This window comes from Gossypium hirsutum, chromosome A03 (assembly GCF_007990345.1).
Source record: "Gossypium hirsutum isolate 1008001.06 chromosome A03, Gossypium_hirsutum_v2.1, whole genome shotgun sequence".
NCBI classification, from domain to species: Eukaryota; Viridiplantae; Streptophyta; class Magnoliopsida; order Malvales; family Malvaceae; genus Gossypium; species Gossypium hirsutum.
The window spans coordinates 97,526,095-97,548,093 of NC_053426.1; the positions used below are offsets into that span (position 1 = coordinate 97,526,095).

The 21,999-nt window shown below is 36.8% G+C and overlaps 1 protein-coding gene across 1 annotated transcript; it reads right to left on the minus strand.

Annotated features, from left to right (window-relative positions):
* Positions 1-1,789: 1,789 nt before the first annotated feature.
* On the minus strand, positions 1,790-2,380 carry LOC121218312 (uncharacterized). Its single transcript, XM_041095372.1, has 2 exons — positions 2,156-2,380; positions 1,790-2,071 (listed from the first exon to the last, which is right to left on the minus strand). The coding sequence occupies exons 1-2, from the start codon at positions 2,378-2,380 to the stop codon at positions 1,790-1,792; spliced, it is 507 nt and encodes a 168-aa protein (XP_040951306.1).
* Positions 2,381-21,999: the final 19,619 nt, after the last annotated feature.

The window sequence follows — 21,999 nt, forward strand, 5'->3', positions numbered from 1 at the left end:
CACATACTTGTGTGGCCCAATAAGCCCAAGTAATGGCCTTGGTTGTGCAAACGATATAGCTGGCCCAACAATTCCCACATCTCCTGTGGTTTGTCGTGCGGAGCCCACAAGCCCGTAGGGCCCACATGGCCCATTTCGGCCCAACGTCGCCCTTAACGAGCAATGGCCACAAGATCGTTCGTGGTGGTTTCTATATTCTCATGCTCGCATTTATGCACTTAAACGACCACATGGGCGAACATGCACCCGCGTGAAATCGACGATAACAATTTTTCGACTTTTTCTGTTTAATGATGGAACAGTGTGATTACACACCTGTTGCGGTTTGGAGTAATTTTGCTCCGACCACTCCTATCCCTGAAGAATAATGAATAATCGATAGATCAATATTTAACCCATGATCCAAAAAGAACCAATAGAGTTTAAAACAATCACTACATTCTCACCAAAAGTCTTCCACTACAATTGTACCCTTGATCCCTAGGAGATATGTCGATCAACTTGATCACCACCTACCAAAAAAACATCATCTCCCTTAATTAGACTCGTAATTGTAGTCACATGAACACCTTTATAAACGTATCATACTTACCAACACGATAAAGCATATTGCAGACCAAAGATGTAATGCACGCCAAACAAAGAATAAAGGCTAATATGGAAGAAGCGAAGAATAATCGGCCAGAAGAGATACTGTAAGAAGAGAGTTCAGTAAGGGAAGAAGAAGCAGTCGAAGCTTACCTAGCAATACTCGACCAGCTCTAAAACACTAGAGTGAGAGGAGAGAACCACGTGTTTGTTCCAACCGATCACCACACCATTGTTAACCAATGACAAAATAGAAAAGGTGACCAAGAGTATTTGGCCAAAATTCCCAAAATGAAAGAGGGAGGAGTGAGGAAGAAAGAAATTGGCTCACCACCAAAGCAAGGTATTCGGCCAAAGAAGATTGATTAGGAGAGAAGAGAGACTGAGAGAGAAACAGTATCGAGTAGCCAACAAAGAGAAGAGTAAAGAAGGAAATACCAAAATTGAGAAACCGAAAGGAAAAGAGAATGACTATCGAGATTACTAGCAACTAGGCCTCAGAAACAAATGAAAAGAAACACCAAATGAAAAAAACCCGAAAGAAAGAAAGTAGAAAGAAAAACACAAAGAAACAATCGGCTATCCAAAAATGGCCAGCACAAAATTGGCACTAGCGACCCTATGACCGAATTAGCACAGTGGGGAATCCCACTTTCAGTCCACCACTAACACCACAACTCCCCACTTCCTCGATTCTCTCCTATTTTTCCTCTTCACCAATTCAAATTGATAACTCCCTCACCTACTCCCACGATTCTCTCCTCAAATTCAGCTATCCACTCTCACACAACCACTCCACTCTCAGAGTTTTGGCCAAACTCTACTACCTACCTTGTGAGAGCAGCAAAATATTATTCTCTTGCGCCAAGGGTAGCTCGAACTTAAGACCCCTAGGCACACACCACATGCCACAAGCCACCTGACCAACAAGAACTTCATGTCTTGCAATGCTCTCATTAGTTTAAGAGTCCACTACCCACAAACAAGAGTTACTCAATAAAAAGCCAAAATTTTGCTAAAGCCTAGGTTTGAACCCAGGACCTCCTGCACTTCTCAGGTCACTTAACCATTAACGCAAGCACGCGAACATGCACAAAACACGCAGATTAAATTACTGAAGATTTGAGGCATTACAACTCTACCCCCTAAAAAAATTTTAACCTTCAAATTTACCTGATCAAAATAGGTGAGGGTATTACTGTCACATCACCTCTTTGGGTTCCCACGTAGCTTCCTCGGAGCTGTGATTACACCATAGCACCTTAACCAGTGGAATTGACTTCCTCCTCAGAACTTTCAAATTGCGATCTAAAATCTGAACCGACTCTTTCTCAAAGGTCAGATCAGGTTTAACCTCAATCTCCTCAGTTGAAACAATGTGTGAAGGATCAGAGTGATATTGCCTCAACATAGAGACGTGAAACACATCATAAATCTGGTTGAACTCTGGTAACTTGAGTTGATAGGTAATCGGTCCCATACGCTTCAATATACGATAAGGCCCAATGAACCTAGGGCTTAGCTTGCCCTTCCGACCAAACCTCAGTACCTTTTTCCATGGCGAGACCTTGAGAAACACCAAGTCCCCCACCGAAAAATCAATCTCCTTATGCTTCAGATCTACATAGGATTTCTGTTTGTCTGAAGCCGCCTTCAGCCGATCCCGAATTAACTTGACCTTATCTTCAGTATCAAAAATCAACTCAGGGCCCATAATACGCCGTTCACCCAACTCTATCCAACAAGAAGGAGTACGACACCTTTGACCATATAATGCCTCGTAGGGTACCATCTATATGCTAGATTGGTAGCTGTTATTATATGCAAATTCTGCCAACGTAAGAAATCCTCCCAACTACCCCGAAAGTCAATCACACAACTTCTTAACATGTCCTTCAGTATCTGAATCAGTAATAGTTCTACGGGTTAGTGCATCGGCTACCACATTAGCCTTCCCAGGATGGTATTCAATCGAACAGTCGTAATCCTTAAGCAACTCGACCCATCTACGCTGCCTAAGGTTTAACTCCTTGTAAGTAAGGAGATACTTCAAGCTCTTGTGATCCGTATAAATGATACACTTCTCACCATACAGGTAATGTAGCCAAATCTTTAGTACAAATACCACTGCAGCCAATTCCAAATCATGCATCTGGTAGTTCACTTCATGTGTCTTAAACTGATGAGATGCATATGCCACTACTTTACCCTCTTGCATCAACACGCATCCCAAACCAACATGTGATGCATCACTGTAAACTGTGAATTCCTCCCCAAATTCTGGTTGTATCAAAACAGGGGCCTCAGTCAAAACTTTTTAAGCTTCTCAAAACTTTCCTGCTGCTCATCAGTCCAGTTAAATGGTACATCTTTACGGAACGACTTAGTCAGGGGTGCAGCAATCAACGAAACCCCTCAACAAACAGTCCATAATACCCTGCCAAACCCAGAAAACTTCGAATCTCTGACAACGACTTAGGTTGCTTCCAATCTAGAATCACTTTAATTTTTTGAGGGTCAACCCTAATCCCCTCAGCAGATACAACGTGACCCAGAAAAGTTACCTCATGTAGCCAGAATTCACACTTGCTAAATTTAGCATACAATTGCTTTTCCCTCAAAATCTACAGAACAACCCGAAGATGTGCATCATGCTCTTCCTTGGTCCTTGAATATACCAGAATATCATCTATAATCACCACTACGGACTGATCCAAATAGGGTTGGAACACTCTGTTCATCAGATCCATAAAAGCAGCTGGTGCATTTGTCAGCCCAAATGGCATTACTAGAAACTTGTAATGACCGTAACGTGTTCTAAATGCTGTCTTATAAGCATCAGTCTCCTTGACCCTCAGTTGATGGTACCCCAAACAAAGATCAATCTTAGAGAAAATCGAAGCTCCTCGAAACTCGTCAAATAAATAGTCAATCATCGATATGGGGTACTTATTTTTTCTAGTCAATTTGTTCAGTTGTGGTAATCAATGCACATATGCATGGTTCCATCCTTCTTTTTCACAAATAAAATTAGTGCTCCCCATGGAGACACACTTGGTTGGATGAACCCTCGATCCAGCAACTCTTGAATTTGAGCCTTAAGCTCTACGAGCTCCTTCGGTGCCATTCTATAAGGGGCGATAGACACTGGAGCTGTACCTAGCAAGAGCTCTATCCCGAACTCAAACACCGGAGCTGTACCTAGCAAAAGCTCTATCCCAAACTCAACTTCACGATTAGGAGGTAACCTAGTAGCTCATCGAGAAAAACATCCAAAAACTCCTTAACTATTCTAATATCCTTAACAGACGCATCTTCAGATCCAAAAGCACTGACATAGGCTAAATATGCCTCGCAACCCTTACGAACCATCTTCTCTACTCTCAACGTAGAAATCACATTTGAAAGATAATTCCGACACTCCCCAATCACAACCACCTCGTCACCCTCTATAGTTTTTAGGACCACCCGCTTAGAAGCACAATCCAAATTCACCTGATGCTTAACTAGCCAGTCTGTACCCAATATTACATCAAATTCACCAAAAGGTAACTCCATCAAATCGGCTAAAAAGATCTTTCCTTGAACCTATGAAGGTACATCCTTAAACAATTTGTTCACTCTCACTGACCGCCCTAATAGACTCAGTACAGTAATCTCACTCGTAGTATGGAACCCAAAGTCTCAGATACAATGCATGCTATATACAAGTACGTAGAACCAACATCAATCAATGTAATGTAAGGTACTTGATGAATAAAAAACATACCCGTAATAACATTTGGAGTATCTCTATCCTCTCAACGACGTGCAGCATAAACTAGTGCTGGCTGCCTCACCTCAGTTTAACCCGCACCTCTGCCCGATGCTCCACGACCACGACCTATACCATTTCCACCTCTGGCCTAACCATGACCTCTCGGTGGCTGCTGAAAACCCCTCTGCAGTTGAACAGTACCCCTACCAGTAGCTTACATCTGATCAGGCCTCTGTGGATAATCCTTGATACGGTGCTCCATAGATCCGCACCTGAAACATGCACCCATCTTACCCAGCACTCGCCTGATGGCATTTCCCACAAACTGTACAAGGCTGCAACCCAAAAGTAGTAACAGGGGCCCCAACTCCAGTTGGCCCATCAACTCTAGCCTTTTTCTTAAGCCCCATAGCTGAACCTGAGGGCTCCCAAACCCTCTTGTTCCTTCCCTTATCCTTCTCACGACTCTGGTGCTCAGCGCGCTTCACACCCTCAGCGATCTTTGCCTTTTCTCCGACACCGTCCTCGAAATGAACACAACACTCATACTCAGTGGTCACCATGCCTCGCGCATACCGGCTCAATCGTAAAAATTTCGCCTCATATTCAGCTACGGACTTATCCCCTTGAGTCAGATTCGTGGTAAGTTCATTTGATAATAATAATGCAATGTTATGTTTGAATTGTAATTCTTTACTATTATTGCATAAATTGTATGATTGAATACATTGGAAAAGTTTATGGAATGGTGTACATGATGTGGAAATATGACATGGAAGAATGTTACATGAAATGCAAGAAAACGATGATATATGACAAGTGATATAGGAAATAGGTGATATATATATGTTTAAATGTTTTATTGTTATCATGTATCATAATCTTACTTGTTACAACGAAAGCATAAATAATGTGATATAAGAGTAACCTACATTATGAGCAAGTACGACGACATCGGGTTAGATATGAAATCCTGTTGAACCTCAGAAATAGTATTGGATACAAAAGGTAGATCATGAGGAACTGTGTGGTCTGAAATCATGAGTTGTATCTGAGTTCATGAGATAAATGTTATATGTAATGTGGATCCGGGTACTGACTTCGTGACCAAACCTATGAGTAACTCATTGAGCGAGCATTTCATGTCAACGCTATATGGGTCTGGGTGTTGACTTTGTGTACAGACCCGTGAGTAGCTCAATGAGTGGGTGTTACATGATAGTTCTATGGGGTCTAGCTACTAACTGATGAATAGGCCCATGAGTAGCTCAAAATGTGAGCATTACATAGTATGAGGTAGCTCTGGCTTCTTACATGGCACTTAGGTGCAAACTTCCCGTGTATCCAATAGTATTTCGAGTGTTCAACGGGTAATGAAATGGATAATGTGATGAAAGACCCAAGAAGGGCATGTTAAAGAAGGTATGGCTATGTGATATACTACAAGTGAGTATAGGTATGTACGCTAAACTCATGAGCAATGCCTTGATGAAGAATGACTTATGGTGAGAAAGTTTATGTATATGTATATATATGAACATATGATAAGTATGCAAAAAGGCTTGAATGATGAATAATCTTTATGGTTATGTTATTATGTCTTTGGGTAATTGAAAATGGAATCCACGAAATGGTGAGTTCATGATTAGTTGAAAATGAACTTATGCTAGTTATCATCATATTGCACTAAAATAGTTTTGGGCAGCAACAGTAGTCTGAATTTGAAAATACACCAAATATAGTGGAAACTGAGTTAGAGATTGAATAAAATATGGAATTAAAGCTTATAGACTTGATACGTGATATTCGTGACAAGTTTTAAATATTTATAATGAATCGTTCTTGAAACTAACTATTATCACGATGAAGGCAAGTGTACCTGTCGAGCAGTAGTATAGCTTTAGCAAGACTGGATTATCGAACCCAAAGGAACTAAAAGTACTAGTATTAGCTTTCTTTTAATTATCTAGCCTAAAAAATAAAAGGGTTTGTTTATCTAACTAATTAACTAAACTAAGAAATCACAGAAAAGAAATTTAGGGAAAATACTTTTTGGAAAACTCGATTGATTAAGACAATACCTAAGGAAAAATTCACCTAGACTTCACTTGTTATTTGACTCTGAATCGGACGATTTATTCATTCAACTTGTTCCGTAGAGATCCCTAAGTTATATTGTTATCTCTCTCGAGACTGACAACGTCTAACCCTAGATTGAATAATTGAAATCTCTTTCTAATTAAGGCCCTAGGGTTGCATTAACTCCATCTATGGATCCCTTTATTAGGTTTCACCCTAATCTGGCAAAATCTTGTCACCCTATCTCAGTGCGCCGCAACCAACTCCGCTTAATTATGAAAAATGTACTCTTAGACAAGGTCTATTCCTTCTCTAAATAAGAGCTTAACTTGAATCAATATCCTGGAATATTAAAACAAGAATTAAGAAAACATAATTAAGAACAAGTCAAATATTTATCATACAATTCAGATAATAATAAAAAGATCTGTCTTAGGTTTCATTCCCCTTAGGTATTTAGAGGTTTTAGTTCATAACTAAAAAGGTAAACATCTCAGAAGAATAATGAATACAAAACATAAAGAAAACACCCAAAACTCCTGAAGGGAAATTGAGGGGAGATCTTCAGTCTTGATGATCAATCCGGCTTCTAAGATGGATCAATCAGATTTCCTTGAGCAATTCCTTGCTTCCCTCTCTGTGGCCCCCCTTTTCCTCCTCCTCTAGGGTGTATTTATATGCTTTAGAATTCCTAAGAACCCTCAAAATTGGCCTTTTCCGAATTGGACTCTGTGACAGCCCTAATTTGACCCTAGTCAAAAAGTGGTTTCGGGACCACAAAACTGGGTCGTAAAAATAATTAACCATTAAGTTTTGTGTTTATTGTATGTGAAATAGGCATGTGTGAAAGTTTCATGCTCCAATTTTGTCATTAGTATGTGAAATTATTAAATAGGACTTATGTGAGGAAATTTAGAAATGTGCTAGTCAAATGTTATAGTGGCCTATTAAAGCATGTTAGAAAATACTTGTACTTGCATGTCAAATTAGCCAAAAGTCTAGATGGTGGCCGGCCATGCTATTGGTTAAAACATATTATAAATATGTTATGTTAACATTTGTGTTAAAAATAATAAAATAAAGAGCATGGATAATAAAATAATAGTGGTTAGTAGGAGAAGAAATAAAAAAAAAGAGAGTTAGCTAGGTCGCTCCTCCATTGCCGTAACTAGAGGAAGAAGAAGAGGGGAAGTTCGACCAAGGTGGTTCTTTAGATTAAGGAATTTTCAATGTTGCTTTTGGAGGTTTATACATCCTTCGGATGATTAGCCTAATTCTATCTATCTCATGGATGGAATTGGGGTTGTTGGAGAGTTAGGATTCGGCTAAGAGGCTTCAAAATCTTAGTTGATGCCTTGATACTACTAGCATGTTAGCTATATGGATGTGTTAAGTTACTTGAAATGTTAGATAAATTTGAACTCCCTACCAAATTCTTTAGACAACCCATGTTAGAAATTTCGGTATTGAGATGTCTAGAACTTTTGGCCATTGTAGCTATGGAGAAATAAGGTTTTTGTTTCTTGTTAAATTTAGATGAACAAGGGTAGATGAGTGTTTGAACTATACAAATAATCATATGTGAGCATTAGGTGCTAAGGGAAAGGAATCGGCTACCTTATTAGGTACCAAGACCGAATGTGAATTTGATTAGGTTTGAGTAATTATTGTGCTTAAAATCGATGTAGTTAAGTACCATGTTCTAGTCGAACATGTAGTTGTTTAATGTTGTGAACAAGTGCCGTTTAGTTGTTCTAAAATTGTCTAAATTAGATGTTTAATCATCTAAGGGTTCAGCATTGTGCATTCTTGTTAAGAGTTTGATTTGAAATCATGAGATCTTGTTGACTTGTGTTTAAATGGCATTTGGTCATGGTCTATGGGAGTTTACTAATCCGGTTTAGGTGCCAAATACTTTGTATTGGAAATTTTGATGTGTAAGTAGAAATTAATTAAGATGATATTGAGACATTCGAAAATAAATATGTATTAAAGTTATATTTGTAGTAGTTTAACGTGATTTACCAAGTGCACAAATTTGAAAGCGAGATGGTGATAGACTTAAGTGGTAATTGATTCAAATAAATTGGTTCTAAAATGTATATGAATGCCGTATGATTGTGTTTGATTGGGAGGTAAATTGTTTGATTTAGCTCAAGAGCTTAGAGGATCAACGTTGGATAGGGGAAAGGAAAAAGTAATTGAATAGCCGTTGAAGTCGTTCGACAACGTCCGAGGTAAGTCTTCGAGTAATGAAACTTAGTTTATGATTTGATTAAGTCATGACATATAAGCATAACAAATAAAAGGTGATATAATGTTCTACTTGAATGATATATTGAGGTGATTAGTTTATACCTATGACGAGTAGCCGAATGTGTATAGAGATCATGTTATAAAGCCAATCAAAATCATGCTCTTTGTATGTGGCTATTGAGCCAAAATTGGTAAGGTTTGATAAGTGTCTTGTGTTTGAGCTTTAGTAATGAAAATGAAATATGGATGTGTCATGATTTATTGATATATGTGCATGATTATTCGAATGATATCCGGGTTAAGTCCCGAAGGCATTTGTGCTATTGACTATATCCGGGATAAGTCTCGAAGGCATTTGTGCTATTGACTATATCCGAGCTAAGTCCCGAAGGCATTTGTGCTAGTGACTATATCCGGGCTAAGTCCCGAAGGCTTTTGTGCTATTGACTATATCCGGGCTAAGACCCGAAGGCATTTGTGCGAGTTGCTATATCCGGCTAAATCCCGAAGGTACTTGGGTTTGGAAATGAGCGATCTTGCTGTAATAATTGCAATTAATACGCTCATAAAATCCAAACGATAAGGTATGTTTCGTATATGCATCGGAAAAGTTAATTTCTTTTTAGATAGTATGCGCTCTATTGATTAACAACTTCTGGCCTTTAGTTAGGTTTTATCCCCTGTGTATGAATATACTGGTTGAGGTGTGAAGTAAGTATGATTTTGGGAATATGCGTATATGCAACTATTCATTTAGTCATATGAACGCTATACTTTAGTCGTAAATAATTTCATTACTTGAACTTACTAAGCATTAAAATGCTTACTCTGTTACTTTGATTCTCTGTTTTATAGATTTTGTTCGTCAGCTATCGGACTCGGGAGTGTCAAAGTCGAAGTCATCCACACTATCTAAGCCACTTTTTGGTACTCTTTTAGTTCAATTTTGAAAATGGCATGTATAGGGCTGACCCTTGTTGTTAATTAAGTACCCTTTGGTAATGTGTATTCGTATAGCCATGCGAAAATGGCTCGTATATTTTGAAGTATAACATTATGGTCTTGTGATATGGTTATTAAGTGGTGTGGAAATGTTTGGTAATGACTAGCCAGTGGAATGGCCAATCATGGTCCTATTGGTGCTACGTACGTCATGGCTAATCGGGATTACCCTTGATAATAATGTATGTCAATTTGCTATTCGATTCATGGAAATTTATGAAATAGGTAAAATTTACCTTAAAATAGATGCTGACAGCAGCAGTGACATAAGTTGGAAAAATCACTAAAAATAGTAGGAATGGAATTAAATAGTGAATAAATTATGTAATCGAATATTGATGAGTCTATTTTCATATGAAAGAAACGAAATGACCATATGAGCCGTATTTTATGAGATGTTTAAGTTTTCGTGAAACAGGGCCAGAGCGTTTTCTGGATCCCCTGTTCTGATTTTGAAAATTTACCATAAATTAACCAGAGACAATTAGAAGTCATGCTTTATATTTATAGATTTCTATTTGAGTATAGTTTCATTAGAAACAAACTGCATAAGTATTGAAGCTCTGTACAGGGAGATATCTAAGTCGTAATGCATGAAGGTCAGAGTAGTCGAACCCTGAAATAGGAGAGACTTTAACTAATAAACTGTACTAATTGGATCGACCAAAAATTATAGAAAACAATTTGTAGATGGAAATATGAGTCTAGTTTCAGGAAAAATTTACGGAATCAGTTTTCGAGTTTTGGAACTCGAGATATGATTTTTAAAGTAACTGTGATGCAGTTAGCCAGCTTGTCTGGAAATTTTAAAATGAACTGTGTAAGTAAATGAATTAAGTCCGTTAACACCTCGTGTTCGACTCCGGAAACGGTCTCGGGTACGGGGCGTTACAGACTCAATTTGGGCTCGATAGGGACACGCCCGTGTGCGATTACTTCAGGCTGTGGTCAAGCCTGTTAAATAGGCACAGGCGTGTGGTCCACTCGTGTGAGTCGTGCTTCAATTCAGCCCGTTTCTTGTTCCTTTCACTCTCCTATGCTCACCTAAGTATAAAATATGAAATTAAGGCATTAGGAGCATTAAATTCACCAATTTTAAGAAAAAATGATCCATAAAATGTGCTAAGCATGGGATAGAAATATGTATAAATTACTGTTTATCAAATACCCTCATACTTAAGCATTTTCTTGTCCTCAAGCAAAATCCTCAACTCATAATCAAAATAAATTCTTCTCAACTTATAATTTCTATCGATAATATCTCAAAATAATCCATAGGTAATCATACATTGAAAATTCAACTGAAAGAACATCAAAGTTTCAAATATTCCAAGTTGAGTATTTTATCATGAAAACATAGGTGTCTCCTCTCGTCTAAGTAATTACCTTTGATTCAAAATATCATAGAGTTTCACATCCTCACTAAAGATTCACTCAAATCACTCGAGGTGTTTAAGGATAATAAATGAAGCACTCAATAGTCAATAATGAAGAGTCATTACCATAGGCTTGCATGAAAATCAAATCTCCACCGCTATAAATTGAGATGAAACATAAATCAAAAGGTCTTTAGACGGTTGTAACGTGGCTTTGGTTAGAGGGTGTGGTCACAAAGTGAAAGAAAGGGTTAGAATCGAGATTGAATTGAAAAATTGCCTAACTAGAAAAATGACTAGTCATCAATTGCATACAACAGAGCTTTTTCTTAGAATATGGAATTTAACTTCTTTAGCTTAGAAGATCACTACTACTAATATGTATACAAGTAATTTTTTTTAAGAACAAGTCAAATTACAAAATAGAATAAAACATAGCTAAGCAACTATTCCAACTCAAATCTCGACAAAAATAGTGATCTAGTTAATTTAGGGGATTTCAACAATAATGAGTTATGTGCTAATATTGAGGGTAAATTAATGAATGGGTTGTTAGGCTCAAGGGGGTTCACTAAGGGTTAATTGTGAATGTAGGCTTTTATGGAGTGAGTGGGTTAAATCTAAGTGCCAAAGGCATTTTGACATATCAAATCAAATGGTGTGGTCTTGACATGCATAATCAAGCAAGTTCTAGAATAACAATTCAATACTAACGCAGTCATAGCAATAATAAAAGTGAGCCTGAAAGAATTAATAGATGCTCTTGAAGGCTCAAGATCTCACAAAAAATTATGGCTTTTTGATGGTTAAACTTGTGAATTCCAACTCAAAATAATACCTAAACTTAGGGGAACAACCTAAAATTTTTTAATTCTTCAAAAATCTACTTATCATGCTTGATTCCCTAATGTCTTAAAGTGTAAACAATCAATGCATAAATGCCTATGTTTTAATTCAAGATATAACAATAAAAATTATAATTTAATTAAAATTCATTCTAATAGTGATATGAGTGATTCATGTGAGAAAAAGACAAAATTCAGGGATTTCTAATGATGATATAAAAGACCCCCCACACTTAAGATGTACATTGCCCTTAATGTACAAACATAGCATTAATGAAAAAGATAGATTCATAATCGTAAGGTAGGGAGAGAAGTGAAACTTCCTGAATGATGAATGAATTCCTTGAACTGGAGTTTTGGAGGATAATCAGTGTAAGAGTAGAGGAGGATACTCTAGTGGTGGTAGAGGTTCATTAGTCCATATGCGAGGATAAGCTTTGGAGCTCTTTCTGACTGTGATAAAATTAGGAACTCTTTAAGAGGTATACAAAAGCATAATTACTCGTAATGAAATAGGCGAAGAATAAAAATTGTAAAAAAAACTCAAAAAATAGTATTAAAAGGAAATAAAAAATAATTTCAAAAAATAAAATAAAATAAATAATAGGTGTTTATACAGAAATTGGGGCACACGGCCGTGGGACACGCCCGTGTGCTCTAAGCTTAGCCCGTGTGTTTCGTAATTTTTGAAATTAGGCACATTGGTGTACACGACCATGCTGCACGGCCGTGTCGATCTTTGTTCGCTTCTCCCACGCCCATGTATGTAGGCGCATGCCCGTGTTATTTTGGCAGTTTTGCCCACGGCCATGTCGCACGGACGTGGCTACTTATCGCATCCTGTGTTTGGGAAGAAATTTTTGCCCTATTTTTACGTGGCCGTATCGCACGACCGTGTTGCATCCTGTGGTATGTGCACGGCCTACGACACCCCCGTGTGCTTGGCCGTGTGGTTCTGAAAAGCATGTGTTCAATGATTTGGTTAGTATGTTAGACTTTAAAAACTAAAATTTAGAGAAAGTAATCTTGTTAGTGCTCGGGTTGCCTCCCGAGAAGCGCTTATTTATAGTCTAAGCTCGACTTACCTCTCCATTGAATGGTCATGGTGGTTCAAGGAGTTTATACTCCTCATTCCTGCTATGAATCTCATCAAAAAAAGGTTTTAGGTGGGTATTGTTTACCTTAAAAGTGCCAATTTTAAGCAAAAGAATGTGCTAAGCATGGGATAGAAATATGTATAAATTACGGTTTATCACGAGTCTAGTTTCTTATGAAGGAAACAATGTAAGCAAAAGAATTTCATATTATGAGATAATTGAATTTGTGTGAGACAGAGTTAGAACGATTTTTAAATCTCCTGTCTTGAGTTTGGAAAATCACTAAAAATTGTAAAAGAATAATTATGGGTTAGAATTTATATGAATAAATACTTACTGAGTATATTTTCAAAAGAAATAGACAGGAACACCATCCAAATCCCGTACTAAGAGGTAAATGATTTTTAGTAAAGAAAGGTCCAAGTTGTCAAACAGCAGAAAAAGGGTAACTTTGAAGAATAAATTGTACTTATTGGTTAGACCAAAAATTTTGATAATTTTTTGGTAAGAAGATATGTGAGTCTAGTTTTAGGGAAAATTAGAAAATCTTAATTTGGAGTTCTGTAATTCTAGATATAAATAATTTAGTGACTATGACTCGAGAAAACAGCTTGACCTGAACATCAATAAAAGTACAAATATCGTTGTATTACCTTGAGAAGCATGTTAATAAATTGCTTATTATTTTCATACGGCCTTACTAAGCTATAAAGCTTACCCCTCTCTTTTTCATTTCTTTTATTGTTTTCAGGTTAGCTCGGGGTTGAGATCGTCAGAGGCAACATCACACTATCAAGCCATCGCTTTCGGGGTATCAATGAATCTTAAACATCTTCAAGTGAGTGGCATGTATAGGGACTTAGTTATTGATATGTGTTCTTATGATTTGGACAAGATGTTGGATTATACTAGTACATTGTATATAGCCATGAGATGTAGCTTATGATGGTCATGGCTTGTAAGCCTATTTATCTAAGCTAAGTATTAATGCCTTGTGATGTGGTCATGTGATTATATTTGTTTGATATGAATGGTTAGTATTACGGTATGTGTGTTTGATGAATGTCTTATGACCAAACGAAATGGTTATAATCAGAGAATAAAAGTGTGATATGGCAATAAGTCAATAATGCTTGAACATGAAATTGGTATTGAATGACGTAGGCAATTATGGTATAAGTGTATAAGTGATAATCAAAATGACATGTTCAATTGATTGCGAATTGGTGTGTTTAGACTTGGTATAAAATGAGTAAGCAAAACACATGTATGATGACATATGAATATTACAATTGAGTCTTAATGGAGGATGTTTAATCATTTACTTGATGCTACATTATATGTGTCTATAATGTATTTAAGTGTGTGGGGTATTAATGGTAACAAAAAGGCTTGGAAAATAGCCTAAGTGCTAGCCACACTGGCAGACACATCGCCATGTGTCTCAGGCGTGTGGAGGACACGGCCTAGCACACAATCGTGTGGCCTGGTCGTGTGGTTCAATTTGGTTTGCTGACATCATAAACAGAGAGTTACACGTCCTGAGGACACGGGCATGTTGAAGACACACGGGCATGTGACCCTATTTCTTGAAATTTTTTCTACGTTTTCCCAAAACTTTCCAAAGTTGTCTGTTTAGTCCCAAACCGCCTTTAATGCATGTTTAGAGCCTCGATAGCTCGAGTAAGGGACATTATGCATGTGATTGAATGTTTTTAATTTAAATGAAAATTTTATGGCCCGATTTCACGAAATAGTGTACGTTTAAGTCTGATAATGCCTCAAACCCTGTCCCGGCATCATATACGGGTAAGGGGTGTTACACGTGTACCGTTCAAAATGGCCAAACACTCCTGCATGCTATGCCATGTGGCATTTAGGGGGTATACTGAATTTTGACACACGGTCAGTCGCACGCCCGTATGTGAGTTCATTTGACACATACGGCCTGTAGACACGCCCGTGTGTCTAGGCCGTGTCAAACCTATGGGGTATACTAACTTAATTCGTAGGGCTACCCTAGGGGACACATGGTCGTGTACCATGACCGTGTGTCGTACAAGCATACATTTATAAAGCCAAATTGCCACTCTTTCCACAAGCATACAAATCAACCAAAATAGCACCATTTCAATACATTTTTAGGCAACCAAAAACATGCCAAATCAATCACATATCAAACTATATATCATCAACCAATTCAACTACTAATTTCCATATACAATTATACCAAATCCATCAAAATTTACCATTCTTCAAACATTGCTAATTAACCAAATCAACATCCATTTAACCATATCCGGAACTATGGCAAACATACCAAAACAAGCCAAAATATAAGGCATTATATGCATCACATATATCACTTATCAAGCACATAACTTAAGCCAACTTTTATGGCTAAAAACATACCAACATTTACATCATTAACAAGCCAAATCACATGGCTAACATCATAGCTCAAAACATACCAAAATGACACTAGCCTATACATGCCATATGCCAAATATACAAAGTTTTCAAAGTACCAACAAAACAATCGATAGTGTGACGATGCTCCTGACAATCCCCAAGTCCAAGCTAGCTTTGACTATCTATAAAAAATAGACAAATAACACACAGTAAGCTTCATAGCTTAGTAAGTTCGTAGTTAAGCAATTCAATTCATCAAATAATATAGTTCAACCATTTGCACATTACCAAATCAACATTACATTAACACAAACCTTATTCATGTCTCAAACATGATTAAATACCATTTCATTAATCTTTCTCAATGTAGTACTTGAATAGGTTCCGTACATACCTGTATCACCTCGTACTAACCTCTTTATCAACCACGACATTCATTTATCCGTTGAACCATTAGGGATAGAAATCAGATACTCACGAATCACAATTGTTAAGTACCTATACCATGGCCAGTGGTCAAGTCAAGGTAACTTATCTCGGAGTACCTACATCATGGACCGTAGCCAAATCAAGGTAACTCCTCTCAAAATACCTATATCATGGCCCGTAGCCAAATCAAGGTAACTCCTCTCAGAAAACCTATATCATGGCCCACATCCAAATCAAGGTATTATTCATACCCGAACTGCCGATATCTTGGTCTGAAGCCAATGCATTAACTTAATGACATTACATTATCATCATCACTGTACTTAAGGTTTAACAGGGAAGTTTCGCTTGTCGATTTCATCGTTGAACACTTCTGTATAGTCGTATTCACAAGTCAAACATTATTTGCAATCTCATAAACACATTTTATGCAATATGAAAGCATATAACATTCATTTATAATGAAATTAACACCTACGAACTTACCTCATACTCAAAATTGACGAATCGGATAAATTACTCGATAACCTTCGATTTTCCCCGATCTAAATTCGGTTTCTTTTGTTCTTGATCTATATAAATTCAAAATTAAATATTTTATTCCTCAATTCATTGGATTTCATCCAAAACACAAAATTTGGGATATTTTACACATTAACCCCTATAATTTCACATTTTCTCAATTTAGTCCCTATAATATAAAAACACAATTGACAAAAATTTCAATTAAACCCAAGCCAGCCGAATATCTATAGGCTCCATAATAGCCCATATTTATCAATATTTCACAAATTTAATCTTTTAATTTACACTTTTCACAATTTAATCTCTATTTGACATTTTTGTCAAAAATCACTTAATAAAACTTAAATATCTATCATCAAGCTTTCAAAATTCATCAAAATTCATTCAAAATCTCAAGCATTCATCAATGGAAACTTTCAAAATCATCAACACTTTCAAAAATTAAGGCATGGGTTAGCTAGAACATGAAGCAACGATCATAAAAACGTAGAAATCATCAAAAACAGATTAAAAACGGACTTACAATTGAGAAATGAAGTAGCCGAATATCACCAACTCTAAAATGGTGTTCTTCTTTTCTATACACATTCAAAAAAGATGAACAACACTCATCTTTTAATTTTTGTTTTATTAATACTAACTTATTATCCAATTTTTATAATTTAACCTTTATTAATATGAAAAATAACTAATTCATGTCCATAATAGTCCACTCAAACTATTAATGGTCTAATATCAACATACGGACCTCCCTTTTAATGCCTCATAACAAATAGACACTTTTAACTTATAGAATGCAACTTTTACATTTTACGCGATTTAGTCCTTTAGTCAAATTAACTACTTAAACAATAAAATTATCACACGAAACATTCACACATATATAATCACATACTGAAAACACAAAAAATAATATTAAAATAATTTTACTCAAATTTTTGGTTTTGAAACCATCTCCAATTTAGCTAAAACCGGCCTGTTACACCCCCTTAGGGATTTTCGTCCTCGAAAATCTTACCAGTGAATAGGTTAGGGTACTATTTTCTCATAGCTTCCTCGGGCTCCCATGTAGCCTCTTCAATACCATGACATTGCCATAAGATTTTACTAAAGCTATGCATTTATTTCTCAACTCTTTAATCTCTCGAGCTATAATTCTGATCGGTTTTTCATTGTATGACATATCGAGTTGAATTTCAATCTTTGACGGAGAAAACACATGTGATGGGTCAGATCTATATCGACGCAACATCGATACATGAAACACGTTATGGATTTTCTCTAGCTCAATTGGTAATGCTAGTCTATATGCCACTGGCCTTATTCGTTCAATAATCTCATATAGCCCGATGAATCGTGGTCTCAATTTGCCTTTGCGACCGAAACGAAATATTTTATTCCACGGAGACACTTTCAAAAACACTTTATCATCGATTTGAAATTCAATGTCTTTTCGTTTCAAATGAGCATATGATTTCTGACGATCTGAAGCTACTTTCAAACAATCATGAATTACTTTCACTTTCTCTTCGATTTCTCTAACAAATCAACCCTGTGAATCTGTTTCTCACTAAGCTTGGTCTAATACAATGGAGTTCGACATTTGCGACCATACAAAGCTTCGTACAGTGCCATCTTTATACTCGATTGAAAGTTGTTATTATACACAAATTCGATCAATGGAAAAAATTTCTCCCAATTATCTTTGAATTCCAAAATACAACATCAGAGCATATCTTTAAGAACCTAAATTACTCGCTCAGACTGTCCGTTAGTTTGCAGATGAAAAGCCGTACTAAAAATTTAACTTTGTTCCTAAAGCTTCTTGTAATTTCTTCCGAAGTATGACGTAAATCTCGAATCTCTATCCTAAATAATCAAAATTGGCACCCCGTGCAATCTAACGATCTCAGCAATATACAATTTAGTTCATCTAGTGAGTGAATAGTCAGTATGTACTAGAATGAAATGTGCTGATTTCGTTAATCGATCAATGACAACCCAAATAGTAACTTTCTTCTTCGAAGACAGGGGTAATCTCGATACGAAATCCATCATAACTCTATCCAATTTCCACTCTGGTATCATCACAGGCTGAAGCAATCCTGAAGGCACTTGATGCTCGACATTCACTTGTTGACAAATCAAACACTTCGATATAAATTCAGAAATGTCTCGTTTCATATCCGACTACCAATACGATTTCTTCAAATCATTGTACATTTTAGTACTTCCCGAGTGAATAGATAAACAACCACTATGTACCTCGTGCAAAATTTTTTGAATCAACTCTAGATTTTTTGGTACACAAGTTCTATCACGGAACATCAAACAATCATCGGATCTGATTTGGTACTCTGCATCACTAGTCGACTCACATTGCACTCTTTTAGCTTGCAATTCACTATCACATTTCTGAGCTTCGCAAATTTGCTGAAGAAAAACTGGTTTAGCCTTTAACTCAACTAAAATTGAACCATCACCAGATAACGTCAATAGTGTATTCATTGCTCTCAAAGCAAACAACGATTTTCTACTTAAAGCATCTGCGACTACATTTGCTTTCCCCGGATGATAATCAATCACTAACTCATAATCTTTTAGTAGCTCAAATCATCTTCGTTGTCTCAAATTCAAATCTTTCTGAGTCATAATATACTTTAAGCTTTTATGATTAGTAAAGATGTGACATTTTTCACCGTACAAATGATGACGCCAAATTTTTAGTGCAAATACAATAGAGCCAATTCTAAATCATGCGTCGGATAATTCTTTTCATGCGGTTTCAACTTTCTGGAGGCATAAGCTACAACTTTTCCCTCTTATATCAATACGTAACCCAAACCATTCAATGACGCATCACTGTAAATCACAAATTCTTGAGCCGATTTAGGTTGAACCAACATTGGTGCCTTTGTTAACAATGCTTTCAATTGATCGAAACTTTGTTGACGTTTCTCGAACCATTCAAACTTGATATCTTTCTGTAGCAGTCTGGTCATCGGTGTAGCAATCATCGAGAACCCTTTTACAAAACGTCGAAAGTAACCAGCCAATCCCAGAAAACTTCTAACCTCGGATACATTTCTAGGTGGTTTCCAGTCAATTACCGCAGAAATCTTGCTTGGATCAACTCGAATGCCATCTGCCAAGACAATATGTCCCAAAAATCCAACTTTCTAGAGCCAAAACTCACATTTTTTAAATTTAGCATACAATTGCTTATCTCTTAAGGTTTGCAACACAATCCTTAAATGCTCGGCATGCTCAGACTCATCTCGTGAATAAATTAGAATGTCGTCAATTAAAACAAAAACAAATCTGTCTAGATACGGTCGAAAAAACCAATTCATCAAATACATAAAAATAACAGGAGCATTAATTAGTCCAAAAGGCATAACAAGAAATTCATAATGCCCGTACCTCGTTCTGAATGTAGTCTTCGGCACATTTGAGTCTTTAACTCGCAACTAATAATAACCAGACCTCAAATTAATCTTTGAAAATACTGTTGCACCTTTCAACTTGTCAAACAAATCATCTATTCTCAGTAACGGATACTTATTCTTTATTGTAACCTTGTTGAGCTGACAATAATCAATACACATTCTCATTGACCCATCTTTCTTCTTTACAAACAATACATGCACACCCCAAGGCGAAAAACTAGGTCGTGCAAAACCTCTATCTGTTAACTCTTAGATTTCAGTCTAAACTAAAGGGGTTGTGGGATATCTGATCCCAACATCAAATCAAAGATGAGAAATTCCTTAATGAGTATGAACCTCTTTCGCGAGAAAATAAAATGTTTGGGGAATATTGGTGGGATAACCTGGGCTTCCAGACCTTGTTGAAAGCGGCCATTCTCTTTCCTATCTAAATGCTAAATGAGGAATGAGCTTTCAGCTCTTTTAACTCTGTCAGAGCCAATCTGTATGGAGCTATAGATATCGAAAAAGTTCTTGATACTAACTTAATAGGAAACTCAACCTCTCTGACTGGTGGAAACCTAGACAATTCTTCTGGAAATACATTCGGATATTCACAAACTATAGGCACCGATTCAATCTTCTTTTCAGACACCTTGGTATCTAAAACATATGCTAGGTACGCATCACAACCTTTTCTGACATATCTCTGAGCCGACATCGATGAAATCACTATAGGCAATCCACTTGACTCATCAAATTCAATTCGAATGATTTCATTATTTTGACATCTCAATTCGATAGTCTTTCTTTTACAATTTACAATGGCATCATGCAGAGTTAACCGGTCCATACCCAAAATCACATCGAACTCGTCAAATGGCAAAAGCATCAAGTCAGCTGAAAAGCAGTAACCTCAAGTTATTAAAGGATAGTTCTTGCCTACTTTGTCAACTAGAACATACTTTCCTAAGGGGTTCGATACTTTAATTACAAACTCAGTAGACTCAACAGGAAAACTCTTATTAGACACCAAATTCATACATATATACGAATGAGTCAATCTAGGATCAATCAATGCAATAACATTAGTGTCGTAAAGAGAAAATGTATCGGTAAGAACATCTAGTGATGACGCATCTTCTCGGGCACGAAGAGCGTAAGCTCTAGCAAGTACTCTAGCCTCAGATCTCACTGTAGAATCTTTCGTTGTACCATGATTACCACTTACATTTCCTGTAATTCTGGGCAGCCTCCCTCGAGTAGCTGTATTGCTTGATATTACATTTTGAGATTTATCTTTTTCATTTAACTCAGGAAAATCTCAGATAAAATGATCTTACGAACCACAACTGTAACAAGCTTCATTATCATTTTTCACCCAACAATCTCTAAAATGCCGTCTTCCACACTGTTGACACTCAAGTTTAATGTCTTTCACGTTGCCAACACTTGATACTGATGTAGCTTGAGCTTTAGGACTTGTGTATTGCTTTCCACGATCTCTATTGGAATATCCAGCTGAAGTGGTCAATCGGTTAAAATAATCTCTTGATTTCTTTGACAAGGAATGATAAGGTTTACTCATCAATCTCTTCCTCGAATCTCTTGCCTCTGAATCAGCCTTTCTCTTTTCTTTGCTAAGTTCCTCAACTTTGCAAGCTCTATCAACTAAAATAAAAATTTCCTTCAGTTCTAAAATTCCAACTAGAAGTTTGATGTCCTCGTTCAACCATGAACGAACAACTTGCACATGATTTCTTCAGTAGAAACATATTCCCGAGCATGCTTGCTCAATCGTACAAATTCTCTTTCATGCTCTGTCACAGTTATTAGGCCCTATTTTAACTCTAAAAACTCTTTATACTTTTGATCAAGAAACCGTTGACTTATATATTTCTTTCGGAACTCAGTTTGAAAGATTTCTCAGGTCACTCGTCCTCTTGGTACTAAAAACACCAAGGTATTCCACCATTGATATGTTGTGTCTTTCAACAAAGAAATGACACACTTCAAACATTCAGCTCGTCTGCATGCAAGTTCATCGAATACTCAAATAGTGTTTTCAAGCCAAAATTCAACTTTCTCTGGATCATCATCAACGGTAGCTCTAAACTCTTTAGCCCCGTACTTACAAATTTTATCAACTGTTTAGTCTTTGATGTTCCACAACTTGAAGAGCTACGGGTACAGGTTGGGAATTAG